The sequence below is a fragment of a genome, unplaced genomic scaffold (genome assembly GCF_019419815.1).
Source record: "Pyrus x bretschneideri cultivar Hongxiangsu unplaced genomic scaffold, Pyrus_bretschneideri_v1 Contig33, whole genome shotgun sequence".
In the NCBI taxonomy this organism is placed as follows: Eukaryota; Viridiplantae; Streptophyta; class Magnoliopsida; order Rosales; family Rosaceae; genus Pyrus; species Pyrus x bretschneideri.
The window spans coordinates 791,172-801,855 of record NW_025999646.1 but is presented as its reverse complement, the minus strand read 5'-3'; the positions used below and the strand labels follow the sequence as shown (position 1 = coordinate 801,855).

Below are 10,684 nucleotides of genomic sequence, written 5' to 3'. Positions count from 1 at the left end.
CGGATCAAATGAATTAAAAATGCTTAAAAGACAAAAATTACAAAATATGAGTGAAAGATTAAAAAAAAAAGATGTGTGGAGAGCACCACCCAACACAAAATTGAACTACTCCTAATAAGTACTTTACAAAAATGGACATGTATCAAATCATGCCTTGCAAGGATTGCGAGGTGTAACCCATCATGTTTCAATTGTTTTTGCAAAAGGTTCACAAACACCATCATAAAACCTATTTTCTGGCATTAACACCGCACTATAAAACTTCTATAAATTCATGTAAGATATTAAAGAGATGTTTTGGCCGCCAAAAATCCATTATAGCTGTCAAAAATCGATTGTAGGCCCCGACAACTAGTATTTTATTGTATTTTGTTTCCCAACTTAAAACCCCCTACTTAAGAGTTAAATGGTAGCTTATATTTTTTTCTTTTAACACGAACATAAAAGATCTTGAAGACACTCAATCACATTTTTCCAAAAAAATGTGAGCTAACATTCATTTTACGACGGTCTAGAAAACTAATCAATATTATAAGGTAATATAATAAAATTATGGAAAATGCAAGGAAGACTATGATCTCTCTAGAATTACCCCAGAATTAGATGTAGTGGTGCTTGATCTTTTGTTGTAGTATGCATTCACACACATCAATCAAATTCTTCAAATTAAACAAAAGAAAAAAAAATGGATATGAAATTTGCCGATAACGTCCTTTTATTGCATTGAATAGCATATGAAAAGATTTACACTTTGATGTCATGAATTACGAGCTATGGTCAACTAACAAAAGTGGGTGTATTTTTGTGAGGTTGTAAATATTTATAAACAAAGTTTCATGCAGGGCCGAGCAACGAGTTTGATATCGTAGTGCGCTTAGTAGCCTGGGAACATTGGCGGAGGTGGAGATGAGTATTGGAACCCGATGGTCGGTGGCAAGACGAAGTCTGGAGGGGGTGGTGAGAAAATGGGAGGAGGAGGTGACAAAGATGGAGAAGCTGGTGGAGGTGATTGGACTAGAGGTGGCGGTGAGTGAATCGGTGCTGGTGGTGGGGGTGAGTGCACTGGTGGCGGAGGAGAATGGACTGGTGGTGGGGGCGAGTGGACTGGTGGTGGGGGCGAGTGGACAGGTGGTGGAGGGGAGTGAACTGGTGGTGGGGGTGAGTGCACTGGTGGTGGAGGAAAGTGGACTGGTGGTGGGGGTGAGTGCACTGGTGGTGGAGGGGAGTGGACGGGTGGTGGGGGTGAGTGTATTGGTGGTGGAGGTGAGTGCGGTGGAGGTGAGTGCACTGGTGGTGGAGGGGAGTGGACGGGTGGTGGGGGTGAGTGTACTGGTGGTGGAGGAGAATGGACTGGTGGTGGGGGTGAGTGCACTGGTAGTGGAGGGGAGTGAACGGGTGGTGGGGGTGAGTGCACTGGTGGTGGAGGGGAGTGGACGGGTGGTGGGGGTGAGTGTACTGGTGGTGAAGGAGAATGGACTGGTGGTGGGGGTGAGTGCACTGGTAGTGGAGGTGAGTGAACGGGTGGTGGGGGTGAGTGCACTGGTGGTGGAGGAGAATAGACTGGTGGTGGAGGCGAGTGCACTGGTGGTAGAGGTGAATGGACTACTGGTGGAGGTGAGTGCACTGGTGGTGGAGGCGAGTGCACTGGCGGTGGAGGTGAGTGGACTGGTGGTGGTGGAGGAGAGTGAACTGGTGGTGGGGGAGAATGAAATGGTGGTGGGGGTGAATGGACTGGTGATGGGGGAGGAGAGTGAACTAGAGGTGGTGGCGAGACTACAACTAGTGGAGGGGAATGAACTAGTGGTGGTTGAGGGTGGATTTGAATGACAGGACTTTGCCCAAAGGGTTCTGGTGGAGGGGTTTGAACAATTGGTGGAGGGAAAATTGGAACCACCGACTCTGGAGCGGGTGCTTCTTCTTTAGGCGGTTGTGCCTTGGGTGGTTCATCCTTTGGAGGTTGTTCTTTGGGTGGCTCATCTTTTGGAGGTTGCTCCTTTGGTAACTCCTCTTTGGGAGGTTGCACCGTTGATGGCTCATCCTTGGGAGGTTGTACCTTTATTGGTGGCTCCTCTTTGGGAGGTTTCACTTTTGGTGGCTCCTCTTTGGGCGCTTGCACCTTTGGTGGCTCCTCCTTTGAAGGTTGTTCCTTGGGTGTCTCTTCTTTGGGTGGTTGCGGTTTGGGTGTAGGAGTTGTTGGAACCAGTTCAGGTGAAGGCTTTGGTGTCTTTGGGTTCTCAACCGGAGGCTGAGAAGGTTTCGAAGGCCCATGTCCACCGCCACACTTTGCCTTATCGCAATCCACTGGCTTGCTCACCACCGCATAACATTCTTTAGCCGACTTTTGTTTTGGCCTGCCCAGTAAACAATTGCTCGCGTCATTAAACACAACATCTTTCAAAGAACCTGGCACGCATTTTTGGGCCTTTCCATTGAAGTAGTTGTACGAGAACGTGAAGTTCCCTAAGTTTGGCAACATACATATACTCTCAGGAACAAACCCAGTTAGCATGTTGTGTGAGACATCCAACTCCTCCACCTTTTCCAAGCCCTTTAAAGTTTTCGACATAATCCCACTGAATGTGTTTGAACTAATATCGAAAACCGTCACGTTTGCAAGTTGTCTGATTTCAGGAGGCAGGCATCCGGTAAACTTGTTGTTGGATAATACTACCTCATTTAAGGTGTTCACCATTTTTCCAATGCTATTGGGGATGCAGCCTTCAAGATGGTTGTTAGCAACGACAAGAACCGAGATGGGGGAGTTGCCGAGATTTTCAGGAATGGTGGATGTGAATCTGTTGTCATTCAAGAACAAAGCATCCAGTTCCTTGTTGAAAAGCTCAGGAGGCAACTTCCCTTCGAAATTGTTGAACCTGAGGTCGAGGTACTTGAGGTTGGGAATTTCCAGGACAACGTCGGGGAATGATCCCACGAAGCGGTTGTTGCTAACATCAAACTCGTGGAGAAGAGTTAGCCTTCTAAAGCTCTTGGGGATGATTCCACAAAACCTGTTGGAGTTGATGTGGAACAAGGCCATGTCCGTCAACAACCCTAATTCCGCAGGAAGGTGTCCGGCGATGTCTGCGTGGTTGAGATCAATGCCTGCCACCACCTCAATTTCCGGATCATCAGGAGCCGGAGCGCAGAAAACTCCAGTGTAAGCACATACATTCTTGCCAACCCAGTTTTGGGTTGTTTTCAAAGGGTCCGAGTACACGGCCTTTTTCAAAGCTTGAAGCCCAATGTATGCGCGTCGAAGCCTGGTATTTGGAAACTTCAGATCAAGCTCAACCTCAAATTCATAGTTGTCAGGAATGTCGCCGCCCTCTGGGAGACTGACGAGCTGGCGATGTGCAATAAATGACACTTCGGCATCGGTTAGGGCGGAGGAAAAAGAGGAAAAATAAGAGAAAAGGAAAAAACTAACTAGAAAGCAGCCATAGGCCTGCATGATTTTTCCACTGCCTCCTTGGTTTTGCCCAAGGCTGCTTATTAGGAGATGGGGGAGAGAGCGGGAGGAGGCAGTGTTATATTGAGATGGAGGGCACTTTGGTTAGGTATCTATGAGAGGCTGTGCAAAAATTTCTCTGCATGTTTGGTTCGTTCCAGCAATTTGCTGATGCTTTTTGGAATGATGTCTAAAATTAGGGTTTCTGTTTGGTAATGGGCATGATGAGTTGTTCGAAACTTTTGCCTAAATTGCATCTGATGGCTAAACGATTGACCGACAATGACTAGGTCTCATTTTCATTCGTTCTTTTTTCTTTGGTTGGGTAAAAAATTACGTTTACGTTTTTTTTTTAATTATCGTATACCATATGAGTCACGTAAAAAATAAGATAGAGAAATAAGAAATTTTGGGTCCTATAGGTAATGTAATGGATGAGAATGAGAGATGAAAAACATAATTTCATTAATGTAATAGTTATACAATTAAAGTGAGATGAGAGATAAGATGTAATACCAATCAATTTTTTGTCAAACATATTATTCATGAGATAGAAAGATAAGATGTAACTCAGATATTATAAAAATCTCTCCAAAAAAACGACTTCAAAACTTTTACGTTGACTCAAATCTTGAGCTAATATGGCTGTGATCCGAGTCTACTGCTAGAGTTTAGCCAAAGATCAGTGCTTTCAACCACATGGCTTGAGGGCCGGCCACCCAACAACTCTAAAAATGAACACAATAATATTTAGGTCCAACTTGATGGCCCTTCCCAAAATTCTCTGTCTCAAATTCTATGCTCAATCCACCAAATAAAGGAAAAATAAAGGAGACAACTCTTTGTTTGTTTTAATTACCTTTTGGTATGGTTAAATAGTTGTGTTTTCCTAAATTCATTTGGAAGATGTATCCTTTTATTTTGTTTCTAAATTTTTACACATTGAAATGCTTATGATTATTTGAAGCATTTTTAATAGTTCCAAAATGCTTATGATTATCTGAAAGCATTTTTAATAGTTGCGAAATTTGAGATCGGTAAATTTTTTTTTTGTCAATGAGATAACTACATAAGTACCCAAGTGTGACTTATAAACTAATATTTGTTCAAAGTTACAATTTTTCTTTTTGAGGGAATTCAAAATTACAATTTTAAGGGTAAAGAAAACTTCCATCTCGAAAAACTTTAGAATGTGCTAACGCAAAATCTATCTGTCACACCATTAAATCTTCGACATTTACGAGTTATAATATACGTGAATATATTATTACTTATTTAAATGACACTAGAATTAACAAAATGATATGACAGTCAAATTGAAAAATTTAGCAGCAGCAGAATCTTTAGTTTGATCTGACTTTTGGGTAGCGGTTTGACTTAAAATCCTTTTACAAGGAAGACCAGTCAACTGAGAATCCTCTTTAGTTTGTGCGGTTCCATACGATATACCAATTTGTTTTTGTACTTAAACCACATTATACGCGTTTTGAGCCCATTATTACAGTCAACAGCAAGAGCTGCCCTCCTTCCTTCGGCTCTTTGGTACAAAGAGGAAGAAGAAGAAGGCCAATCCCCACCAACTCTTCTTTTAGCCTAAAAGGCCGGCCAGCCAGCCAGCCAGCCAGCCAGCGGAAAACCCCAAAACAAAAAGCACTTTTGTATTTCAAATGATTCCCCCAACAAGCTAGAAAACACCAACAACGCCATCGATTTCTTCTTCTCTTCGTTCCCATCGCCAACGGAAGACAAAGCCGCTTCTCTCTCTATGGAATCCTCTGCGGCGGAGGAAAGAACCTCCAGCTCCGCCGCGCTTACCACCACCCTCTCCAACTCAATCCAAGCTTTGGGTCGCGGCTTTGACGTCACTTCCGATATCAGACTTCTCTACTGCAAAGGGGCACCCGGATCGAGGCTCGTGATTCTGGAGGAGGATCAGGGGAAAGATCTTGTTTTTTCTGATGGGGTTGTCGTGCCAAATGTGCCTGTCGACGTCGAGCGCGCGCCGGGGAAGAGGACCATTGACAAAGTTCATGCCTGCAGCTTCCATGAGGTGATTTTTCATCCAATTTTGGTTGATGGGTTTTTGTATTTTGTGAGTTTGGTTTTGGATTCTGTGATTATTTTGTTGTATTAATGTTTTCAGAAGCTTCAGTTCAGTATTGGACCTGCTGGATTTGAATTTTCTTTGTTTGTTTTGGCTGAGTACAGAAAGTTATAATCTTGGTTTATTTTAAGTTGGATAATGTTGCTTTGCTGGGTTTTTATGGTTCTGGGATTGATTTGTTTGCGAAATCGTTGGTTCCGATATCGTAATTCATGTTTTTGTGCTTTGTTGGATTTCTGGGAGTTGGTTAAATTGAATGACCGTACATTGGTTGCTTAAAGTTATTCAATTTTGTTTGTCATTCAATTGCTCTTGTGTTGCGTGGTTTGAAAGTTCGAAATGATATTGTCTTTCTCTTCTTCCGGGCTTTTGAGTTGTTTTTCTCCATATATTATATATTCTCGTAGGTAAGATAAAGCCTTATTTTCTGTAAGCATTATAGGCTAGGTTATCTTGAATTGTTTTGTGATATGCAGAGAATAGATTACTCATCTCTTACGGAACAGTGCACTATGAGCTCGTTACGCTAACATTCTAGTGAATGTTTATTTTCCTTCACAAGCAGCAAATTAATCGTATGGGATATTTCAGTGTTGGTTTTATATTTTGGTTCTGGATTGTACAGTGGGTTACTAGCCAGTGTAATTAGTCAATTTACCACGCAAAACATGAAGAAAACTGGGAAAATGTTGCATATCAGACAACAGATAGATGGCTACATAAAGAAATCTGGCATTAGGTAATTGTTTGAGTTCAACTGTTCGCAGAGTTTGCTAAAACTATTCGGTGCATTAGAGAATAAAATTTTACTGAGAACATGCTTAAACATAAAGTTTGTTTGGTTACTACAATCCCCAAAAAGCTTGAGCAGTTAGGATGTGAGCAAGCTGTTAATATATATTCTAACACTAGCTAACTCTAGATCTGCAGTTTCTTAAATTACATTTTCTCTTTGGAATATATCGTCCCAGTTATGGAATGAACAGTATCTCCTGCTACTTGGTCAGGATTTGGTGCATGCAGTTGGATTTCCAGTTGCTTCACCTAATTACAGAAAAACATTTTACCTTGTTGTTATACGACATTTTTTGTGACCTGATGGCTTTGATGCTTGAAATTTCAGATGGCAGAATACTTCAACAAGAAAGCGGGTATTTCAGGGCGCGTTCCCCTTGGAAGCTTCAATGCCATGTTCAATTTCACTGGTTCTTGGCAAGTTGATGAAGCAACAACCAAATCCCTTGCCATGATTGGATACTTCATTCCCCTATACAAAGTTAAACTAGAAAAGGATAATTTAGTTTTGCATGAGGAAATTAAGCGTGCTGTTCCGTACTCATGGGATCCTGCAGCCTTAGCAAGGTAAGCAACTAAATATGACAGTATAAACATGAATCTGTGTTTTTTCAATTATAATCCTCTCAGTAAAAAATCAATTATCAACAAAGTTGATAGGCTAATACCTACAACTCATTTCCTGTCTATACCTTAAACTAATAGATCTTCTGGAGGCAACTTGGCAGTACCTGATTACTCAGTCTAATACTACTTTCTGTCATATTCTGTTTCCTACTTTGATCAGTGGGTTATAAAATACAACTAAAGAGCTCGGTGAAAATTTGAATGATTAACTATTTGACCTTTGTATGCTCAAAGACAAACTAATGGTGAGATACTTGATTGAAAATTGTCTAGATATGTACTTAAAGATGCTAATAACTGTTATTGAAACTAAACTTGATATGCACTAACAAGAAGGATAATCAATCAAAATTCCTTAAGTTGGGCAGTTCTTATAGTTACATGGCGCCCCATCAATTCATATCGAAATTTAAATTCAAAATGCTCCAAACTGCATTGTTTGATGTTGCATACCGCAGTGTGTTTTCTTTGTTAAGGTTACTAGATCTGTTGGTCTGTAAAACACCAGAATTTTTTATACAGAATTTTCTTCTTCTTCTTTCTCCTCTTGTTCATTTTTCAGTTTTATTGAGAGTTATGGTACCCATATCGTCACGTCTGCAACTATTGGCGGAAGAGATGTAGTTTATATCAGGCAGCACCGGTCATCTCCTTTGTCAGAAGGGGACATTGAGGATTATGTGAAAGACATAGGTGATCATAGGTTTGTGGACTCAAAAAGCCAGTCAAATCCAGGCCCTTTAAAATACAAGGATAAGGTTTGTGTCATAGGCATATTTTTTTCTTTTTTGTTGCGTGTGGTTTTACCAAGGAATTCAATCTGGCTATCACTGTTTTGTCTAAAAGTCTCACGAAACTTTTCTCTCATTCTTGAAATAATTCTTGAGGAAATGGATTTGCGTGTGAATATCCTTAATTTTGTGTCCTCCTTCAGGATGTTACAGTCATATTCAGGAGAAGAGGGGGTGATGATCTTGAGCAGAGTCATCCCAAGTGGGCCGAAACTGTACAACTAGCACCAGATGTGATTAACATGACATTTACACCCATTGTCTCTTTGCTTGAAGGAGTGCCTGGAATAAAGCACTTGAGTCGCGCGATTGAGTTATATTTAGAGTGTAAGAACTAATACAAAAAGCATTTTGTTAAAAATGTGACTTTTATTTCAATCTGATGACAGATAAATCATTTCAATTATGGTTGGTTTGAATTGTTTGTCTAGAACCCGAAACTTTGTTATATAGTTAGAAGCATGCTTCTCCATCTATTCAGGTCTCGGAGGTGTTTTTAACATTTATTATATGTTTGTCATTGTTTATACCAGACAAGCCACCAATTGAAGATCTGCAGTATTTCTTGGATTTTCAAATTGCTCAAGTTTGGGCCCCGGAGCATAATAATCTTCAAAGAAAAGAACCTGTGTGTTCATCACTTCAGTTCAGCTTGATGGGACCGAAGCTTTACATCAGCCCGGAGCAGGTACTTTTGTTGGTTCTCATTAGTTCTTTGATGACTTTTATTATTAAATTATTGTGTGGGAAAAAAATGATGCTTTCATTTCCTTATGTTCGTAGTTTTCCACTTCCACCTCACCTTAACTTAAAAAGTTTCTTGACGCTGCAGGTAACAGTAGGCCGTAAGCCTGTCACAGGGCTTAGACTAAATCTAGAAGGCAGCAAACAGAACCGACTGGCTATACATTTGCAACATCTAGTGTCCCTTCCAAAAATTCTTCAACCCCATTGGGATGCGCACATGGCAATAGGTGCACCCAAGTGGCAAGGTCCGGAGGAGCAAGACAGCCGTTGGTTTGAACCAATCAAGTGGAAAAACTTCTCCCATGTAAGCACCGCACCGATAGAGCACGTGGAGGCTTCTATTGGTGACCTCTCCGGTGTTCACATTGTCACAGGGGCTCAGCTTGGTGTATGGGATTTTGGTGCCAAAAATGTATTGCACCTCAAACTCCTCTTCTCCAAAGTACCAGGCTGCACTATCAGGCGGTCTGTTTGGGATCACAGCCCAGCCACCCTGTCTTCTGCACAGAGGACGGATGGTTCTTCTTCATCGCATTTGAACAACAGAAGCTCTGACGATAAAAAAGACAAACTAGCAAAACTAGTGGACTTGACAGAAATGTCAAAGGGACCGCAAGATATACCAGGTCATTGGTTAGTCACCGGGGCTAAGCTTGGAGTCGACAAGGGAAAGATTATATTGCGCGTAAAATATTCCTTGCTGAACTACTGATCTTCGGCCTTACACCACACCACCGCCACACTCCCCACCCCCCCCCCCCCCCCCCCCCCCCCCCCCCCAAACAAAAACAAAAGAGTAATTGTAGGCTTTTTTACTAAAATTTGGTAGTCCAGCATTCTTTGCACAGGGGACCCCTGTTCTGTACATTTTCTTCTTCTTGTTTCTGAGCTATCTTCAAGTGACATCCTTATTTGTCTGAGGGGTTTTCTTCTAGAATCGGTTGAGAAGACAATGTATGTTTCCGAATAATTATATACTATTTTTACGTGATATATGAAGTACTATTTTCAGTGACATCAACCCTTGCATATGATTGTTGACTAGAGAGCTTGTATGCATGTATCGTTGGACGAGAGAGTTAATACTTTAGAAATTGAGGGTATAATATTGCATTGTAACCGTCATTGCGAAATTAATATTCGTATCTCTTTAGAAAACTTGAAAGTTCTTTGATTGCTTATAAAGTTTGCATGCATGTATTTATATGTTTTTCAATCCCATCATGAACAGTTTCCGTACTTGGAAATATTTTTTAAGTCTAGCAGGTGTCACTAATTTAGTCACTGTGATATCGTCGGACGAAAGAGTTAATATATCATGAATTGAAGGTATAATATTGTAGTGTGGCCATCATGTTGGAAAAAGTACTATTCATATAACTCTTTAGAAAACTTGAAAGGGAAGTTCTTTGATTGCTTGTGTGCAATGGGACAATATATAGTAACCACTAACCACAGCCTAGTGCTGGAAAGTATGTACTTCAGAAAACTTCTTGTGAAATATGCAAGTTGTTGCATCATGAGACAATAGTTGACTTAGGCCTGGTTTGATATTAAGGTGATTATGAAAAAAGCTAAGAGCTGTTTTTGTATTTGGTAAATATTCAGCTTCAGCTTTTTTTTACAATTTTGGATGAAAAAAAAGCCAAAAACCCAGCTTTGAAAAACTGACTTTTTTTCACATCTGTTTTACATAAAAGTTTACCAAACACTATAATACTGCTTTTTTTTTTTGTCAAACAAAAAAGTTTACCAAACACTCTGCTACTTTATTTCACAGCTGCTTATTTTCACAGCAGAACAAAAACAGTTTTTTTTTCAAAGTACAGTAATACCAAACCAGCCCTCGCCTCACTGAACAAAACTGTCATGCATTTACTTATTTCACTTATAAATTTGTCTGCTTTTACAGTACCGTACAAGCATCAAAGATGCCAAACCAGAATTAATCTACCTTAAAGAGAAAAGAGATAAATCAGTCACTTCTACTGACCTGTACTTAACAGTAGTCCTTCAACACAATCTTATTAACACAATTGGATGTTGGATGAGTTTGCAATCTCAATAACAGTTTTTATGCCGTATGGGAAAATTATTGTCTGCTCCAACATATGACGTCGACGTGAATCTAACAGTTGCGAGAGAGATTGCATCAGAAATTTCTTACCAAAT

The 10,684-nt window shown here is 40.6% G+C and overlaps 2 protein-coding genes across 2 annotated transcripts; one reads left to right on the top strand and one right to left on the bottom strand.

Annotated features, from left to right (window-relative positions):
* Positions 1–705: 705 nt before the first annotated feature.
* On the bottom strand, positions 706–3,488 carry LOC125467849 (pollen-specific leucine-rich repeat extensin-like protein 3). The gene has a single exon (XM_048591413.1). It carries the CDS (start codon positions 3,449–3,451, stop codon positions 875–877), a length of 2,577 nt encoding a protein of 858 aa, XP_048447370.1. The 5' UTR covers positions 3,452–3,488; the 3' UTR covers positions 706–874.
* Positions 3,489–4,956: 1,468 nt separating this feature from the next.
* LOC103943323 (MACPF domain-containing protein CAD1) lies at positions 4,957–9,529 on the top strand. The gene is made up of 6 exons (XM_009353606.3): positions 4,957–5,498; positions 6,676–6,914; positions 7,537–7,732; positions 7,909–8,092; positions 8,299–8,453; positions 8,598–9,529. The coding sequence occupies exons 1-6, from the start codon at positions 5,214–5,216 to the stop codon at positions 9,222–9,224; spliced, it is 1,686 nt and encodes a 561-aa protein (XP_009351881.2). The 5' UTR covers positions 4,957–5,213; the 3' UTR covers positions 9,225–9,529.
* Positions 9,530–10,684: the final 1,155 nt, after the last annotated feature.

Excerpts from the sequence above, each read along its gene's own strand:
- LOC125467849 (XM_048591413.1), bottom strand. The coding sequence starts at position 3,451 with ATGCAGGCCTATGGCTGCTTTCTAGTTAGTTTTTTCCTTTTCTCTTAT.
- LOC103943323 (XM_009353606.3), top strand. The coding sequence starts at position 5,214 with ATGGAATCCTCTGCGGCGGAGGAAAGAACCTCCAGCTCCGCCGCGCTT. Across the intron at positions 6,915-7,536 it reads GATCCTGCAGCCTTAGCAAG|TTTTATTGAGAGTTATGGTA; the intron begins GTAAGCAACTAA and ends TTCATTTTTCAG. Across the intron at positions 7,733-7,908 it reads CTTTAAAATACAAGGATAAG|GATGTTACAGTCATATTCAG; the intron begins GTTTGTGTCATA and ends GTCCTCCTTCAG.